General features: G+C 31.7%; 1 protein-coding gene and 1 non-coding gene across 2 annotated transcripts in view; both read left to right on the top strand.

Moving 5' to 3' along the window:
• Positions 1 to 4,219: 4,219 nt before the first annotated feature.
• TRNAM-CAU (transfer RNA methionine (anticodon CAU)) lies at positions 4,220 to 4,292 on the top strand. The gene has a single exon. It is a non-coding gene; the product is annotated as a tRNA-Met (tRNA).
• Positions 4,293 to 4,892: 600 nt separating this feature from the next.
• LOC148304464 (RNA/RNP complex-1-interacting phosphatase homolog) overlaps positions 4,893 to 21,261 on the top strand; it is a 92,173-nt gene continuing 75,804 nt past the window's right edge. The window contains exons 1-2 of the mRNA XM_088268272.1: positions 4,893 to 5,095; positions 7,073 to 7,148. Coding sequence (XP_088124398.1) covers positions 5,076 to 5,095; positions 7,073 to 7,148 — 96 coding nt within the window. The 5' untranslated portion in view covers positions 4,893 to 5,075. The remainder of the gene's footprint in view (positions 5,096 to 7,072; positions 7,149 to 21,261) is intronic.

Below are 21,261 nucleotides of genomic sequence, written 5' to 3'. Positions count from 1 at the left end.
ATTTTAAATTCTTTTGTATTTTACAACATAATATAAATACAAAAAAAAAATAATAAATAAAAATAAAGAGTTAAAAATTCAAAAAAAATTAAGTTGAAAAAGTAAAAAAAACAAGAAAAACCAACATAAATCTCTTTCTTCAATAAATAATTTAAGCTTATAGCTTTAGGTTAATCATGTATTATTTTTTTCAAAGAAACCTGGACTGATTCTTCTTTCTAACTGTACCTAGTGCATTGGGTGGGAGGGTACAAATAATGGTAAATATTTTAATAGGTCGAGATATTATAGAACAAAATACTGCTGGGGCGACAATTTATTTTTCAGTGATGAAAAAAGATTTTAATTTTGAAAAATGACCATTGTCGCGGAGGCAACAATTCTAAATTCAGTATGGAGTTTTAGATTAACGCCTGCATTAAACATGAGACATTTTCATATAAGTTTATTTTACCAGGTTCGTAATTACCGGGACCAAATTTAATACAATATGTATTATTTTAGTATTATTTACACAGTACGTTTTATGATTTTATGTATCAGGAACTCACAAACACACATTCGCACCCGTTGGTGTATAGGGTACTGCATCATGTATATATATATATATATATATATATATATATATATATATATATATATATATATATATATATATATATATATATATATATTTGCCTTCCCGCCCCCTCCCCTTGGAATCGAAACCCGGAACCTCCAGTACGGTTGCCGAGGGTGCTAACCATTACACTACGGAGGCGGACATTAACAACTATTAACCGACTTATAACTAAATATTTAGCATTCGTAATTCACATAGGCAAAGGAAATATCCTCCTCGACAGTATTATGTATACTATTAACATATATAATCTACATACGGATGTCGCAATGTGCGCGGGATGCGTCCCAAGGCGGCCATGTGGAGCGCTGTTAGGACACCATAGAACGCGGCTTTGTTTTCCCTCCAACACTGCAAACAGGAATATTTGCATACTCAATGGATATTTTCTGCACTGTTGCATCATTTCGGATTGTTCTGCTGACCATCCCTAGATTTTATGCTGGTTTTGCCGTGAGCATTGTATTTTGCTATAAGGTACATTGAACACAAACCCACCTTGTATTTTTGTTTGCAAAAAACATCTTAAAATCCACCCATGTTTTTTGTATTACAATCGCGTTACCTTCGTAGCGTACACAACTTTAACTTTGAGTGTGCACCCTTATTTTTAATGATTTAAGCATTCTGAAATCTATTATCGATCCATATTGTCAAGAAGTCAATGTTACCAAGTTAATTTATTCTTATTATTTTTCTTCTTCTTTATATAGGACTATGTCCTGTCATTCTCCGGTCTGCTCCTGGGAGGTGGAAGACCAGCTATCTCTCCATCGCTTAGATGGTCTTCCTGGGGGTCCGCTACATCTTATGCTGCTGTCCGCTGCTATCCTCACCACTCGATACGAACTAATTCTTCCCATTAATAAATTTATATTGAAAACACTATTTATATTCACTCTCAGAGAAGAATTGGCCGATCCTACTTATAGTTCTTTTCTAGAATTCTTATTAACAATTATTATTTTCAATATTAAAACAATAATAAATTAAAACAGTGGGTACGTGTTATGTGACTTCACTTCAATCTACATTTAATCTAATATATCACTTCAATCTAAAATCGTTCTTTCAAATTTTACAATTTTGAAATAGGTTTCGCGTGTGTTTGACGTTTTCCGTTAGTAAAATGATATATTTTCATCTAATATTAGTAAATCTCGATAAACATTTATTAATATAAATTATTTTCATTAAAAACTAAACCATCTTTCAAAAAAATGTTTCTTAAACGAATGAAAAGCATTTTTTTTAAAGAAACAGAGCTATCCAACTTTTTACAATAAGCGAATATTTGAGGTAGAAGTTGCATTTTTTGCCCTGGTTTGAAGTGATATTACTATTTATAATTAAAATGCTACTTTGTTTTAAAATCACTATAAATATTTTATTTTTACTTAATCATGATGTGTACCGGTTTCAAAGCTAACCGGTAGACATTATAATAAAGGAATATTAAAATATTTATAGTGATTTTAAAACAAAGTTATATTTTAATTATAAAATAGAAAATTACAAAGTTAGTGCTTCAAATATAACATATATTACAAATGTTGACACAGCTAACATAGTAGCTTAGAAACCCAATTCTATAATGAACATTTATGAAACTTCCGATTCGCGTGCATTCTCCATTGATTGTTTATCATTTTAAGTATATTAATATATTTTGATCAGTCACTTTCGTGAACAAGAGGACTGTAGCTGACTCGTGTTTTCAGCACTCCAAAGACAAATCCGGCTGCAAAACGTTCTGGTTATATTTGTTATACTGTTGAATAAAATATTTTGCTTTTCTATTTATTCATTTTTTTATTTCAACATAGTTACAAATTACAAATATTAATTACAAATTACAATAATGTGCCCTCACATATACATAATCTGTGGTTTTCTTTTCAGTGTCCTTGGAAATAGATAATAGGGTTCAGTTATCACAAAAGTGTCAATGAGGTTTATTATCTAATCAAATACTCACCAGGACGACCAATTGTGATTCGTGATATTTGAAATTTACTTACTAAATCGGTGGTATAATGGCAAAGGGACATATCTCTTCAATTTTTTATTTTCTAAGTTTGTTCCACAAAATGTAAAAAATAGTGTATTCTTCAATCTGGAAAAAGGGTATAGCTGTAGTTGCAATAGTTATTCAGTTTTTAAAGCTATGTACATATAAAAATTCATAAAACAAATTACTTATTTAATTTCACAAGTTTGTTTTTGCTCTCCTGTAAAATTTGGTCTGAGTCAGATATACTTCTTTGCCTTTACACTACCGAAATAAGCGAAATTTTAAATTGTTTTTTTAGTAAATAAAAACAATAAACAGATGCTAAATGATATTCAAAATAGATGTACAAGTCTTGAAATGCTGTCTTATGTTATAATGGTTAAAATAAATTTGTGAAACCCACGGTTTCAAACTGCTATGGCGTCCGCCAACATGTTAATTTAAACCATTAGAAAGAAATATTATTTTCATTATTTGCACCGTGTTGCAAGAGTATCGCGATATAAAGTTGTAAAGAAAATCTTGTTCTTCTTCCCGGAGTCAAAGTGCCCGTATAAATTTCTAACTAGGGTGCAGAACATAAAGATATTTCGTAAAAATGTCTTTATACTTTCAAATTGGCCAAAGTTCCCCAGTAAGCTTTAACGTCTCGCGAGATTAAAATTTAACTGCTGAAAGTTCATCTTGGCATTAGGGCCGGGCAAAGTTGACACGAGAAAGAAAAAGTCGCTGAGTCCTACAAATTTGAATGTTCAAAGTTTTCTTCATTGAAATGCAAACATGAGAATATTTAAACGCTTCGCGAACTTTGGATTTGTTAGGAAAGCTTTAAACAATGTTTGAATAGCACCGTTTTATCCCAGACGATAAATAAAGGTTAAATTTATATCCAACCCCAAAAATCGAGGGCTGAGATGCGAGTCTACATAAGATTCTTAAAATTTCGAGAAACGTTAAAATAGTAAAGTATGGAAGTCTGGGCATTTACGGGGCTGACGACCGTCAAAGGCTGGTTTATGTGATCACTTTACACACGTGTAACATTCACCAATTCTACCCATTATTGACAACCACTGTAAAGAATACATCTCACCAATAGATGTCTCTAGTAAAGTTCTAGTGATTCAAGAACAAGGTTTCTAAATTGGTTCATATATATAGAGCTTCCAAGAATTTGAGTAGCGAGGTGGTCAATAATGGGTAGAATTAACAGTGAATGTTACACGTGTGTAAAGTGATCACTTAAACCAGCCTATGACGGTCGTCATCCCCGTAAATGCCCAGACTTCCACATTCTTCTTCATCTTTGATGAGATGTCAAAAAATAATATGAAAATAACTCCTGTAATTGGAGATAATCCAGATTTTGTGAACAAGTATTTGGACACACTCAAAATGTTGTAAAATTGTAAAGTGTTTCGTATCATCAAAATAAAGATCGTGGAAGCTGCAATATCTCGGTCTTATTTTGAAAATTTCACACTTTTAATTTCTGGGAGTGGTTATGGCACAAACTGATGATATATTTATAGATATTTGTTTGTTTATTAACCAACTTGACAAATATGGCGAAATTTGCGATTGCCTCGGTGGCGCAGTAGGCAGCGCGTAAGTCTCATAATCTTAAGGTCGTGAGTTCGAGCCTCACCCGAGGCATTATTTTTTTTACAAAAAAATAATGAAAATGTATGTTTTTACAAAAAAATTGTGGTCCATTAGTTTTATAAGTAAACAGCTTTTGTAGGGGATGAGATAAATGACTGTTTATGTTTATAAATCCACGCTGAGCAGCAGCGGAGTAGACTCCGGAATGGTTGGGGTCAAGGAGTCATCCTTTTATTGTTACAAAAAGTTGTCTTGTATGGCATTATTCATAATTTTTATATCAACACTGTCCTTAGCACTAAAATTATTATCCCTCCTTACCCTCCTTTAGCTGTGGGGTTCTATTTGGAAACATCGAGTTGAATATGCATCTTATGATATGACCGTAATGTATGAAGTAAGTATTTAATATGAATAAAGATTATTTCATGAACGCATTTATCTTCTTGTGAACAGTGTAGGAATAAAAAATGATTTTTTTTTTTAATTCGTCAATCTTGGGTGCTAACCAATATTAGCCAGGATTCAAACCTTAAGACTTTCTACCATCTACCAAATGTATTCAAAAGCTTTTTATAATGTTAATCAGTAGGTTCAAACAAATGCTACTTCTTTTGATAACAGCCCTAAGAAGATAACTGCATTACCAACAACTAGCAGAAAACTGCATTATCATCAGCAGCCACTGACAGCAACAAATAACTAGGTTTACCGAGTGTCAACGTTTAAACAAAAATATTTTTTTACGCTTTGGCGCATCTAAAAACCAAGTAAAACTATTTCGTAGAGTTTGTAAAAACCACGCTTTTATTTGAGATTAAATAATTAGTATAAATGGCGAAACTTCCCGACAGGTAATAATTGTTTGGTTTCCATGTAAAATGTAATGTTAATGCTTTTTCTCTCATATTTATTGTATTATTTTTAATTTTTAATACATTAAATATTATCTCAAAATGAGTAAAGTATTAAAATTTCCACACGATGCTAATAAAAACCATATAAAAATCTGTTCTCCTTAACCTATTGTCAACATTGGCTCAGCAAAAAAGATGTATAAGTATATATCTATTTATCTTGCTGTCAGAAAAATATATTGTCAAATCACTGCTAGAGTTGTTAATCTATGAAAAAAAAATAACGCCCATATAATGCCTCGATATGTATGTCGATATTTATAATATCTTCTATAGATAGAAATTTTCAATGTTTTCCATGTGATTGAGCTTGTATTACCGCGAATACCACGACGTGATTCCTCCGTGATTAAAGGCAAATGTGTACTTCAAAATGATTAATTCCTTTACCTGAAATTTGATGCAAAGGATCTAAAAGCTGTTGTTTCATCTGTTTTTCAAAGGATTTATATAATCTAAATATTTTTTCTATTAACATCTGAATTGTATGGAATACTTTTAGAAACAAATGCATACTCATGATCGAAAAGGGGTTATATTGATAAATTTGAAATTACGTCCTATGATCACTAGCATATCAATGATTCCAATTCAGTATGTTTCAGACCTCTGTATACATTTTAATAAAAGTTTTTTTTTTAATAATTTCATTGGTCAACATGGTGGTGGAAGTGCTAAGCAGTAAGGATTCTACCCTACACATTTTATCAAATGTTAGTTTGATTTTTCGACTTTTAGTACTTTTTAGTGAATATAATATACCTGTCTGCTCACTTCTCAGAATTATCTGGAATGTTTTGCTTTTTCAAAAGTCAATGAAAAGTATCAACAAAAATTATATTTAAAAAAAAAAAAGAGGTTAAATCGGTTATTTAGTGCATCAACAATTACAACTGACCATTATCGATACCCAATGCTGCATAGGGCACTGCATCCAATTGATGCAATTATTATTTGATCATTTATTTTATGGAGGCAAGGTGATCAGTCCTGCTCTTCAGGCACCAGTCCAGGGTAATATGAGCACATTGTTTGCAGGAAACGCTTAAAAGCGTATTTTACATTCTGTTGGTAGAGATCGGGAGAGGCTTATATGTATTCTATTTGCTTACTTTTGGTTGAGCGCGAGGCGCCAAAAAACATTGTTCAGATCGGAATTGGGTTTGTGGTTACTTGTGATTATTATACAACCCTAATTAGTATACTTATTAAGTTCCGAAGTGAAAAACACCTTATATCAACCTGCGTGGGATTCGAATCCGGAACCTGCAGCATGACAGCCAAGTATGCTAATCATTACACTATGGGGGCGGACGAAATCTATTACTAGTCCTAAATTTGTCTTATGTATACATATTACTGTTTTATATTTCAGTTCGTATTTGTGCATTGTTTGAATGTTTGTTTACATCTGGTTTTTTCTCATCTAAAACAATTGTTAAAAATATTTATTATTGATGTCTCACAGGGATGTAGCAATAATACTTTTTTTTTAAACCTTTATCTGCACCACCTCAATCGTGCATAGGTCACTGCATCGTATAAACGCAGTGTTATCTTGATCGTTAACACATCAAGGTGATCAGCCCTACGCTTCAGGTACCTACCAGTCCAGGGTAATATTGAATAAATATTGGAGTGAAAAATCACTTATATATATTTGACCACCCCTGGGAATCAAACCCAGGACCTCCAGAAAGGTAGCAGAGCATGCTGACCGGACATTACGGAGGCGGACATACTTTACCGACATGCTTCAGGCGGACATAGGGATTATACTTTGTATTCAATCTCTTTGTATTATCCGGGATGTTTTTTCACCATCTAACCATATAAGGAAAGTGTATTATACAATATTTGGATTTTTTGATCTGTTGTTGATTTTATTCAACCATTGAAATTTATCTATTACAGATGGCAGGCTTACAGCAAATTTGGAGCAGTAATAGCTGGAACACGTATTGTGTGCTTTAAGACACCGCTCCGTGATGTAAGTTTGTTTCTATTTATTCAGATGTTTTAAATATTAATAATAGAAACAGCCTTGATTCAATCGATTTAAAAAAACATTTTATGTAAGATATAGAAAAACGTATATTAATACATCCAATAAATACAGTTGTATCTACCAAATAATATACATACTACTGGAATGCTCATGCATAAGTAAATCTTTATTTAGAGAATAATATCAGTGTAGTTAATATTTATTTTGCGATTTATTAATTGTATGCTTTATTCCAAGGTTAAACTTAAATATAATTAAACCACTTATAATTCTTGCTCCATTGTGGTTATTTAGAAAAAGCGATTTTGCGACGTTCCTCTGTTAAACTTTTTATTTTGCTTGTAGTGACATCTGTTGAATTTTTCGTTTACTAATAATGTATGTTACGAAGTCGACCATTTTTATAAACCGTTCTCTCGCAATTTCAATAACAGATGGCGATAATAATACAAATAGAAAATATATTAATATTTTTGCTTATGTTCTGTTACGACTGAGCTCAAGTACCTACCGTCATAGAAAATAGAAATCAATTTATATTAGAGTGGGATAATCGAACTCCAAACCACATATTACTGGCCAAAAGAAACAACCATTTAACTTTTAAATGTTTGTTGCAATATTTTATTTATTTTAATTTTAAATGTAACTTATTCTTACGACGAGTTTAACACCGAATTGGATTGATGCGGTGTTAAACTCGATCCTTTGATGGAATAATATACTCCAAATTCCTGGATATGGGAATATGTTTGATGAGATATAGATGACGCTAGTAAAGAATTTTATGGTAAAGAACGGACAAGAAAACGGAGGAGAAATAATAGCTACTTATGATGGCTACGCCTCTCAGAGTTGCATAACCGTACTCATATTATCTTGCAAGATGTACAGTGCTAATATATATAAATAAATCAAACCCAATACAATAATAATAGAGATGAAATTAGTTTTTTTTTCTCCATTTTATACTTCGTTAAAAATAAATATTGTGACGCCTCTTCACGTCTGACTACCTCGTAACACTCGTGTTAAATAATAATTCCACATGTTTTACGATCACGGTGAGTGTGGAGACGATAAATAAGCGATGATTCCCGCTTTTTTCCATTGCGCTTGCCGCCAAATTGCGATGCAGTCGCCATCACGCCCCGTGACGTGTCGTGTCGCGTCGGTGCATCAGAGCGCTTCCGAGAAAGTATTACCGACCGAATGCCGCCCGGTTTGCGTGGGCGGCCAACAGGCGGCGCCAGCTCTCCGTCATCGTCATGCGTTGCCCAATCATCGGGCTTAAGTCACGATTTAAAAAATATAAATAAAATGTTTCAAAACGATTTCAGTTATTTTTCGACTGCGCAATCGGCAAAATTGATAATTTTAATTTTACTTAATAAAGACATACCACTATTTCTTGAAATCTATTGTGACAGAAGAAATATTGGTATTAACTAAGTGGAACTTAAATTAAAAATGAATCGGTCTTACCACAAGGTGACACAAATTGATATTTATTGAATAAATATATTATTTAAGTTATTTTCCGACTGCGCAATCGACGACAGTAATATTTATAATCAAAGTTTTACTTAGTTAATACCACTTTTTCTTAAAATCTATTGTGACAGAAGAAATATTAGTATTTAAGAAACAGTGGTATTTACTAAGTAAAATTTAAATAAATGGATAGATTTTACCACAAGATGACTGCCGAATCAATTAATGAAATTGATATTTATTGAATTAACCATTTTATTTATTTTTCGGTTGATATCGTCTACCTCCTCAATCAATATTATCTTCAATGCTACAATACTGCTGTTATAGAAATTAGGTTGACGTATCCAAAATTCGCTACAAGTGATAATGCCCTAACAAGGCGAAACAATTGTCACAATATTAATATTTTATGTGTTTTTGTTAATATAACTTAGTAGGCTCAAAAAATCTGTGTTTAATTTAAAATTAATACATAAATCAAAACATTAACCCCATATAAAGTTCCCTCCGATAACGCGGCACCTATCTCAACGTTATAGGGGGGTTTACTGTAATGATAATTGCGTTCGAACAATATTTATCCATCGAAAGTAGATTTACAACTCCTCAAAATGGCGGGCAGATTGGTAATTTCTCACTCATAACAATTATTATTTTCGCCGCTCGAGTACAATAATTACCGAAATGATGTCGACAAAAAGGCCGCTCCTCACAAAGCGCGGAATGGTGATTGCTTCTGTCGGCGGTCCGCTGCTCCAGTTTTCAGAGTAATGGCGTATGAAAACGTTGCTGGAAGCGCTCTTCCGCATAACGCAACCTCGTGGTACTAAATTTATTACACCCCAACCCCTCGGGGTAGAATAAATCTATCGAGGCGTTCGATTAAAAATTTCAGTGGCACCCGCCTGTTCATTACGCGTCCATCTGACTTTGTACCAGAGTCTCAAGCATATGTCAGATCGCTATTCGTTCTTCAATCTAACGTTATGACCCAAAAATCAAAAAAGTCCCTCATTTGTTATTTCTTCTTCTTATATTATTTATTGATTCGGCATTAACTTTGTGGATTGACATGATTATTTTATTAAAATTAAACACTTGAATATACCACTTTATCGAGTTTTATTTTTATTTACGACTAGTTTCGAAAACGACAGTTGTTTTCATCTTCTGGTACAAATCAAAACTAATGTTTAATTAATGTTTTAATTTGTACCAGAAGATGAAAACGACTGTCGTTTTCGAAACTAGTCGTAAATAAAAATAAAACTCGATAAAGTGGTATATTCAAGTGTTTAATTTTAATAAAATTTCTTCTTTATCTTGTTGTAGGCCTTTTGGCCTGTTTTAAAGAGGGATTAGCCTCCTGCGATGTCGTTTCCCAGCTATCGACCCATCTCTTTGATGGTCTGCACGGAAGTCGTCTACCATGGGGTGGGCCGTACAGTGCGATGTGCGGGAGTCTGGATGGTTCCATTCTCCACACATGCGCATTCCATTGTCTCCTTGGTTGCCTTCCCCACCTATCGACATCTTCGATCTCGCATATTTCCCTAATCCTGGCATTTCTTATTCTATCTCGAAGACTCTTGCCTGATATGCTTCTTAGAGTCTTCATTTCTGACACTCTAAGCGCTTTTTTTGTTATTTGATATTTGATAGGCCAAAATTATTTGTGCAAAATCATTGATCGTAACCACACTAACACACTAAAAGAATATAAAAAATATTTATATTATCCACTGACACTTCGTGATGGAATTGCATTTTTAATTTATTATTAGATTAAAACCAATATTTTTAGCTTTTCCACTTTTTTATTTGACCAGCGACCGGGTTTCGTCGTTACCGACATCATCAGACTGGTGAGAGGCTATACAAATTGTTATGTTATATATAAAAGAAGGCAGGAGTTGATAACCATGATTTGATATAATTTTATGAGAAATTAATTTAATTTGAGTGAATTTAAGTATTGTATGATATTTATAATATTTTTTATAAAGGTTTTTTTGTATTGAAAGCACGATTTTATATAAAGTTATAATAGATTTGCATTTTTTGTAAATGAATTTAAATTATGTAACGAGGTATCTGGTCAAATAAAAAAGTGGAAAAGCTAAAAATATTGGTTTTAATCTAATAATAAAATAAAAAATATTGTTTTGTACGTTCCATGTAATAAATATGGAATAAAAAACGGCTCTAGAAGAAAAAGAAATAGAAATTCTTATGTATGTGTATATCTTTGAAAATCGTCTTTATTGGTAGATATCATATTTTTGACATATTTTGTATTCACACATTTTGCAAGAACTTTTTAGACTTCTATTAGGTATAAGAAATCTCAATATTTTAAACAATCCAATGAATTGTCTTTTACATACTTATAGTTTTTGTTATTTTTAGTCAATTCAGGTTATTAATTTTTTGTGCACAAATGTATGGAAAATCATTTAATTTATTTTTTAAAGTCTCGCAAAAATTTGTCAGATTAAAATGCCGCAATTGCGCAGTAGACTAAATTATTTTATCTTAATTATTAATTTTCAAATAGCACGTATAGTGAAACGATTTGATTAAATACACATTTTAATAAAAAAGTATTGTTTTTACTAAACATTTAATATAACTTTTTTTTAAACTTGATTCATTAATATATTTTTTAATCTTCAGAGATATTCCTTACCATATCATAAAATTTCCTCATCACCTTATGTAGTACAGAAATTTGCAATTTTGGTTTTTGTCTAAGCAATAGCGTAATATATCTTTATTTTGGTATTATTTCAATTGTTAATAGTGTTGATTCGACAATATTTAATAATTTAAACAAAATGCTTAGAGTATTGCAAACTATTATTTGTTTTAACGTTAATCTTAATTGTCTCCATTTTTCTTTGTATTTTTACATAAATTAATTTTCTTGGATTTGTTTCACATCATACTAAAATAATCACTTCAATATATTTATATTTTTTTTAAATAGAAATACTTATTTGTGTTTTTATTATTCACAAATTTTTCAATTTCATACTATTTTTGTGAGCCTAAGCGGCTAATTATTAGAAATAGGTATCAAATTGTGGTAGAGTGGGTTCGAACCGAGAATCTCTGACTTAAGAGTCCGCGACACTAACCACAGGACCACAACCCGACACAATTTAATATTATCGTTGTAATTCACAATCTGTGTATATTAATATTAGTATAAAATATTAATATTAGTATGAGCTGATTAGCTATTCTCGTCAATCCAGTTTAATTTCAATTACAGAAACGTTCGATGAGCGAACGACTAATTTTTTTTTCACATCAAGGACCCTGTTTCTCTTTTGTCCTTATTTTATTATTACACCGTATTATATACGATAGGTTAGTCTGGCGGCGTTCATCTTTTCATCCAATCACGTGGGCCGAGAGACACTCCGACATTCATCTTCGTATTTCACGGTTTACCCAGTATCGCCGTTTTGCCAATATATCATAATATAATACCTTTTTTACGATATCTTATTATTTATTGTCTTCATCTTTATTTATTGCAGACAAATCCAATGATTTCCAAAATGCGAACCGATACTCGTGCTCGTAATATTATAGTTTCTTAATAATTTGTGTATTAAAAAATCATTGTTAACATTGTGGTATGATTACATAACGCTCATTTTCTTTCTCCACGGAGAATTTTGTTTATAAACTCATTCACTAATACTGTTTAATGTAAAAATAACTCCTAATTGGAGATAATCTAGATTTGTGAGCAAGTATTTAGACACACTAAAAAATGTTGTAAAAAATCAACTGGTCAAATTATAAGCTTAAATAAAAATTGCAAATGATGTTTTCACGCGTTTCTCAAGTAAGTATGTGAATACAACCCAGGATTCGGACCTCACATACAAATAAAAGAGTTTCTGCTTAATAAAAGCATTTCTCGTCCCACCATGGATGCCTCTAGTAAACTCTCGCATATTGTGTTTCGTGTTTGATCAATATATCTAGAAGTTTTAAGATTTGTGTAGTGTGGTTGTCGATCATCGGTAGAATTAGTGAATGTTACACGTGTGTAAAGTGATCACTTAAATCAACCTATGACGGTCGTAAGACCTGTATATGCCCAGACTTCCATATTCTTCTTCATCTATGTTGAGATGTCAGAAGTAATGTAATAAAGAAGATAACCTGGAGAATTCTGGTGTTTATAAAGTACATTCTTCCAATTACTTAGCCCTTTACATTGAAAAAACATAACGTAAACTCAATATCAGAATTAAAGAAAATCTAAGGAGTCATTATAATAAAAAAAAATTTCACTTACGAAATCATATCTCACACAGCTATAAGCTTTTAAATAACCATCGGTGCATTTTTTCTACTATCCACCTGTAAACTATACAATTTTATTTATTTATTTTGTTTAATGTTTGATGAAAAATTTGTATGCTGGAAAAATGACAATTTTGTTAATAAATATATCACTTTATACACTTGTGTTACGTTAGCCGTTCTGCTCATCATTGAACATTTATATTGCATTACTTTTTGAACATGTATATGCACTATTGTGCCAGCTAAAATTTCACATCTATCAAAATTCGACTGACAAATGCAACAACGTTTTATTTAGTTTTATTACCGCCAAATTAACTCTTGTACACATAGTAAAAACATCATAGTTTTTAATGATATTATAAACATGCAGTTTTATAGAAATCTCAAAAAGTCTAGAGTCTAGACGGACTTCAATAAAAACGTGTAGAAGTAATTAAATAAACAACGTGTCGCCGCCATTTTACAATCATTAATATTTTTTCTAAACAATTGGTGACATTTACCATCGCAGAAGTTCAATTTGAATGTTCGAATAATGAAATAAAAATACTGTATTAAGCATTCGCGTTAAATTCTTTATAACTCTGAGACAAAGCTCTAAATATTCAGCTTTTGTCTTTATAACATTTTATACCCATTATTTTTATTATTACGATCATAGATTACATTATTTGTGTAAAAACTTCTTAAGTTTGCGCTGTTGAGAATCAATAACCATTTTTAAAAATCAATTCATGTCGCCCACTGCGCTTGAAGTATGATCGTTCTTTATTATTTCTGTTTGCACACAAAACGATATCTGAAAACGATAAGTGTATAAATATTGGTCTCTTCGCACAACGGCGTGCCATTTCTGTACGTAAACACTTTTAAAATATATTACCTACTCTTGGTTTTTACTAGACAGAAATTTTCATAATATGTACATTTGTATTCTGGTAATATAATTATTCCATTCATTTTTAAATAATAAATGGTACATTTATTCTTAGTTATTATTTTATTATATAATTTTAAAAAAATATTCTTAACACAATTGTTAAACAACTTAACGTAAAAATAAAAAATAGTTTTGCTTGGTAAATAACACTATTTCTTAAAATCTATTGTGAAATGTGTTTCTATGCATTCTAGATCATTTTCAAACACCGTACGGTGTTTGATAATGGTGCTGAATGCATCGGAATGCGTTTTTTTTTCAATGTTTTACTTGGAAAATACCACTTTTTTTCTCAAATCCTTTTGTGACACATGTTTCGATGCATTTCGCATCATTTTTACACGACAATTTGACGCGAAACACGCAGCACAATTGATTTAAATAATTAGTGGTATTTACCAAGAAAAGTTTTAATTAAAAATGGATAGATATTACCACAAAGTGACTGCCGAATCAATTAATGAAAAACTTGAGGTATGCAAATTTTGGGTTAAGAAAACTCTTAGGGATCGAATCCGGGGCTTCCAGCACATTAGCTAAACGCGCCAACCACTATACAACGGAGGCAAACCAGCCTGGAGTAATTATATAGGATTTTTTTGGTTCTAGTCACATCTTCCTGACTTAAATGTACGCAGAAAAGTAAAAATAAGCATTACCCGTTGCGTTATGCTTAGCGAAATTTCCAACGACAAGTATGTATTTTGACTGGTTTAATGTTTTTTTTTTACTATAGAGCAAGTAATTGATATTCGTTTAAATTTTATTTTTAAAGGGAAAGGGGTTTTATTCTCTAAAACTGACAAATTAGTACGAAACATGCGCTAAATATTATAAAAATCGATTACACAATGGCTGTTGGAAGACGTGTGATAAGAGAGATACGTTTTTGTACCGTATTTCGTTATGTTAAAAATTCGTCGTTTACCATTTCAATAAAAAAATAGCTAAAATAATAAAATGAAAAGGATGTTTTCTGGCGTTTCTCATACATCGCTCACTCCTTTCAAGAACGTCATAAATCAAAATTCGTAAATTTTCAGTTGTGCATGTTTTCGGAATGCCCAGAAAATGAACTATATCCCAGCAAAAGATGCATATTTTCAACTTAATATTTACCCGCTATAAGGCAGAAAATGTTGCTTTTGCATTTTGAAGAAAAGGCATTGTTTAATTATTTTTTTTTAAATATACTAAATATTTTTCAAATGGAGAAAAACCTTCAGGTTTTACCTAAAAAGATTTGTTGCACAGTAAAAAGTTCAATAAGTGGCTTGATATTTATTTTTAATACATTGTATTATATTTTTAAACTTTAAAAACGTTCTTCTGAAAAATCAAGTTTTTTTATTTATGACGTTCTTGAAAGGAGTGAGCGACATGTGATTATAATCCCGGGTTCGGACCTCACATACAAGTAAAAGAGTTTCTGCTCAATAAAATAGGCTTCTTCATCTCACCAATAGATGATGTCTCTAGTGAAAATTCTAGTGATTCAAATACAATGTTTCGAAAGTGGAGCATACATATAGAACTTCCTAAAATTTGAGTAGTGTAGTTGTGAATCATGGGTAAAATTGGTGAATATTACAGGTGTGTAAAGTGATCATTTAAACCAGCCTATGACGGTCTTAAGTCCCGTAATGTTGATGCCCAGACTTCCAAATTCTTATTCATCTATGTTGAGATGTCGAAAAATAGAATAGACTTCATGTGTCTGTAGTGTGCCGTATCATTATACTTCCACACATACATACCTGTCTGTGGAGCTTCCCTAATCCAATGCGGGTCGGTCTATTAAACTTGTCTCTTTAGTTCCACGCTTAAACTTGTTGTTTTCAATTTAACTTTTGACATCTCTTCTTTTTGTGGATTCTTTTTTGAGCTGTCTTCGCTTTATCTAAAAAGCCGCGAGGGCCGTTTAGGTCTGGCACTCACCTTACTGGGGTGACTATGGTATTATAAATTAACGGGACTCACTTTTTTTGTCCAAATTCAAATCGTTATTTTGAAATTTAAATCGTAAAATTATGATGACATCGTGGCATATGGGATCGAATGTAGTGCGGACACCGCAATATCAAAAAATAATGCGCTAAGAGTGTCAGAAATGAATACTCTAGGGAGCATATCTGGCAACAGTCAACGAAATAATAGTAAAATTATGACATGTTCACTTTGTTTGATCTGTTTTCGATTTTCTTACAACGGGCGTTTTTAGTATTTATCTGTTATTTACGACTCTAGTTTTTAATGTATGTATCACGTATTTATTTTCTTGATTTTTTACATATCGCTCACTCCTTTCAATAACGTCACAAATCAAAATACTTGATTTTTCAGGATAACGTTTTTAAAGTGCAAAAATTCAATGTATTAAAAATAAATATCAAGCCCCCTTTTCTGAACTTTTTACTGTGCAACAGATCTTTTTAGGTAAAACCTGAAGGTTTTTTCTCCATTTGAAAAATAATAATGAAACAATACATTTTCTTCAAAATGTAAAAACAACACTTTCTGCCCTGTAGCGGGTAAATATTAAGTTAAAAATATGCCTCTTTTGCTGGGATGTAGTACATTTTCTAGGCATTCCGAAAACATGCACAACTGAAAATTTACGATTTTTGATTTATGACGTTCTTGAAAGGAGTGAGCGATATGTAAGACCAATTTAAGTCGGCAACTTACCTACATAATAACAATCACAATTTATGAAAATTGAATGAGTAAAAAAAAATACCACAAACAGAAATTTAACTAAATTATATAAGATTAGGCAGAAATCTGCTGTATAAATTATTATATTATAAATTACTTACAAAAAACATTGAACTTTTCATTTAACCAGACCCAGTCACAGCAACGTAATACCGGGTACCTACATCTAGTTTAAAATAAATTTACCAAAAAAAAACAGTTATTTCATATCATTTACTGATATGGCATTAACTTTGTGGAATAACATGATTATTTTAATATAAGTATAAAACTCTTTCATAAGACCGCTTTTTAAGTTTATTAATGTAAACGCGACTAGTTTCGAGAACTAAAATTGCTCTTACCGTGAATATCTATCTATCGTTACGTGAATCTCGGCACCAATTCAAAATTCATTGTGAATGTGATATTGGTCACACCATTTCACCTGTAGGCAACGCTAAGAAAGCCGCCATTAACGATTCGTATTATTTCCTTTCTCGTTAGCCCCACTATCTCGCACTAGTGGAATATTTTAATTATATCACATATTCGTCCACCGACTGCAACTTGGATCGGTATTATCAATCATATTTTTTTATACAGATAATAAATTCAATACTTGTGGCCCGGGAATGTCGCACCCAGCGGAATGCGATTAGCTTTACTCAATTAATTATACCCATAAATGTAATTTTTTAAAGTCTTGATATGATTTTATTACATACGGGAGTTGCAGTTATTCCTTGCCTTGATTTTGATGTACAAGTCAAGAATTTCACATACTGTTTATGAAGTTGTCTACTTATAACTCCTAAGTGCAGAGTCCCAGATTTGTGAAGAAGTATTTGTGCATACTCAAAAAAATGTCAATAAAATAACTGGTCAAATTTAAAAAAAGGTCATTCAACCGTAAAAATTGTTTTGTTTCAAACATAGCTATTATTCTAGAAACTAAGGATAGATTTCACAACATTTTGAGTGTGTCCAAATACTTGTTCACTAGGAGTTATTTTTACATGTCTCAAAAAATTGAGGAAACCCTTATTTGTGAACAAGTATTTGGACACACTCAAAACATTGTGACTAAAAATAGCTGATCAATGTATAAGCTGCATAAAAAAATAAAATTATAGCTTCTTAGGCGTTTCTCAGTATGTAAAATAATCCTGGTTCGGATCTTGCATACTAAATAAAAGGTTTCTTAGTCCAATCATAGATGGCTATTGTAAACTTAATCACGGAACGTCATGAGATGCGTCATATATCGCTCACTCCTTTCAAGAACGTCATAAATCGAAAAACTTGATTTTTCAGGAGAACGTTTTTAAAGTTTAAAAATATAACACAATGTATTATAAATAAATATCAAGCCACTTATTGAACTTTTTACTGTGCAACAGATATTTTTATGTAAACCTGAAGGTTTTTTCTCCATTTGAAAAATATTTGGTATATTTAAAAAAATAATTGAATAAAAATTTTTTTTCAAAATGCAAAAACAATACTTTCTGCCCTGTAGCGGGTAAATATTAAGTTTAAAATATGCCTCTTTTGCTGGGATATAGTACATTTTCTGGGCATTCCGAAAACACGCACAACTGAAAATTGACGATTTTTTATTTATGACGTTCTTGAAAGGAGTGAGCGACATGTATGACTTCTAAAATTGAAGTAGTGTGATTGTTAATCATGGGTAGAATTGTGAATATTACGCGTGTGTAAAGTGATAACTTTACACACGTAAATGCCCAGATTTCCATATTCTTGTACATCTTTATTAAGATGTCAGTATAATAACCTCCTAAGTGGATAAACCCAGATTTGTGAACAAAGATTTAGACACACCCAAACATGTTGTGAAATATTTCAATGTTGGGAATATGTAGCTCATTTGTCTGGCCATTGAAATAAATTACCAACATAAGGATGAAATATTATTAAAAATGGATTAATTTTGGTAATTGCAACTCCGATTTAAATAAAAGTAATGGGTGTAATATTATTCAGTTGTGAACAAAGATTTGGACTAACTAGTGTCCAACTGACTCTGAAATCTAGCTACGGTTTATGCAACACCGCTTATCACGGCCCTACTAAAATTCCAACGTTATAAGTTTTATACCCTTTTTTAATTTATCGGTTCAGTAGTAATTTTGTGGTAATATCTATGCATTTAAATTTTGAAATGGATGCGAATTGCATCGAAAAACGTGACACAGTGGATTTTATGAAATAGTGGTATTTATCGAGTAAATTTTTAATTAAAAAATTATATGAAGTCTATTCCTGCCTAGGATAAGGTTTACCCTTCATATTTAAAGTTATTTATTATTATTTATTTAGAGTTATTTTTCAGACCTGACGATGAAAGTTAGGCTTCCGAAACTAGTAGTCGTTAATAAACTCAAGTGGTATAAAAACAAGTGTTTCCTTAATCATTGTAACATGTCTTACCACAAAGTTAATGCCGGAAAAATAAATAAAGTATTTAAAGTTACTTTCATTAAAATACTGTGAATATTTTATAAAATTCTGCAGATGTTTCGTTGCTTTTTTACCCGCGTGTCGGAATTAAAACCGGCGCTCTGCGCACAGAACGTCTTTTCACGTGTATTTTATTAGTTTTGCTTCATAATGCACCTGGAAAATAATAAAAAATACCGTATCGCCGATCTTTACTGTTTTTTCCTTTATCTCCTGGACCCGTATCCATTTCAGAGTAAATCTCTGCGGGAGTCGTGTACGAGAAATATTTTGATTGGGACAAAATGTTTCCGTCTGCGGGGTGTTTTTATTAATGATTGTCCACTCCTATTCGCTCGCTTCCCGACACCTTGCGCCCCGGACAGTGACTAGAAGAACAAAAATGTGGGGTGATTTCATAATTAATTTTACATTCCTGCATCACATGATGGAGTAGCACAGTTTGACATTTAACAACTTATTCCTGGTCACTGATCGTTTATACTTAATTATGTTTTTGTCAGTTTCCTTGTACAGGAGGCTTTAGAAACACGGCGAGCTTTTTTTACAATATTATTATTTTGAATCGAAAGCTGAATTATTCTTGCTATTTCTTGAATGTTTTTTGCAATATATATTTTTCTTTCAACTATAAATAGAAATATTTTTTTTTACTCTAATATTTGTTCAATATTACCCTGGACCGGTACCTGAAGCGGAGGGCTGATCACCTTTACTTCGTGTGTTAACGATCAAGATAACACTGTGTTTATATAATGCAGTGCCCTATGCACCTTTGGGGTGCGGATAAGGGTTGATAAATTCATAATTTTCAGAAACCGTATTTATACTGTTTGAAAATGATGTATTCACGGTGTTTAATATTTGTATCGCATCGAAACAGGAGTCACAATAGATTTTAGGAAATATTGGTATTTACCAAGTAAAACTTAAATTTAAAATGTAAAAAGATCGTTACACAGCGAGTGTTTTTGCCTAGAATTTTCACTCATGAATTGCATGAAATTATAGTAACTTTAAACATCAATAGTAAATCCACTCACTAGTAGGCATAGGCTATGAAACTTAAAAAGTTGAAGCCTGAGTAGGGTCATGATAAGCGGTGTTGTATAAGCCGTAGCTAGATTTCAGAGTCACTTGGACGTTAGGTAAATAAAAAAATTAAAAGTATTTTTTTTTTAAATTTTTTTTCATAAGAAATTTCTGTTAAAATTTGTGTAAAAACCAGAGGCACGGATTCAACGTCCACGATGTGTTTTATGAACACTATCACAGATCACTTCTCTTGCGTTGATACCACCATGCACGCATTGGTTTGCTACCAACATCATAACAAATTACGTATCCTGCGAATTTACGATGCGCGATACTTTAAGATTGAGTGTCCGTAACATTAGACTTCCTTCATCCTGCCTCCTTGTTCGTGGACCATATTAATATATTATACATAAGTATATATTTGCGTATTTCTATAAGCGATGGTTTTTTTTTAATTATCTGTAATCAGATCAGTCCTGGCATTATCATTTTTTTGCATCTTAATTCTCCTATGTTATTATTAATATGGTTTTATTTATTTTCATTTTCTAATTCCCTGATAAATGAATTCACAATCTAGCTAAGATGTAGGCAACCAGGTGCTCTAACGAATGAATTACCGTTTTGTTAATTTCTCAATCATAAAAATTGCCGTATAACGTCTTTCAGGACTATAATGTATTTTAATATTGAATTGCACGTTTTGAAAATTTCAATTAAAACAGCTGTAGATTTTTGGGCTCTACTCTTTGTCACCATAGTAACCAAATGAGCTGTTCATTTTTAATGTGGCCTTAGTCCATTTGTTATTGTTGGCAATATAGAAAATTTGATTAATTGATTCTGCAGTCACTTTCGTAATCTATCCATTTTTAATTAAAGTTTTACTTGGTAAATACCACTATTTCTTAAAATCTATTATGGCACACTATTTTAAATGACGTAGAATGCATCAAAACTCGTGTCATAATAGATTTTAAGAAAAAGTGGTATTTACCAAGTAAAACAAATGAGTTAATTTGAAAATTATTTTTTGACATCTCATCAAAGATGAAGAAGAATATGGAAGTCTGGGCATTTACGGGGCTTACGACCGTCATA

The sequence above is a fragment of the Brachycentrus maculatus genome, unplaced genomic scaffold (assembly GCF_059751285.1).
Source record: "Brachycentrus maculatus isolate JH-2025_06_01 unplaced genomic scaffold, ASM5975128v1 h1tg000315l, whole genome shotgun sequence".
NCBI lineage: Eukaryota > Metazoa > Arthropoda > Insecta > Trichoptera > Brachycentridae > Brachycentrus > Brachycentrus maculatus.
Note: the sequence above shows the minus strand (reverse complement) of the source record. Positions and strands in the feature narration are given on the sequence as shown.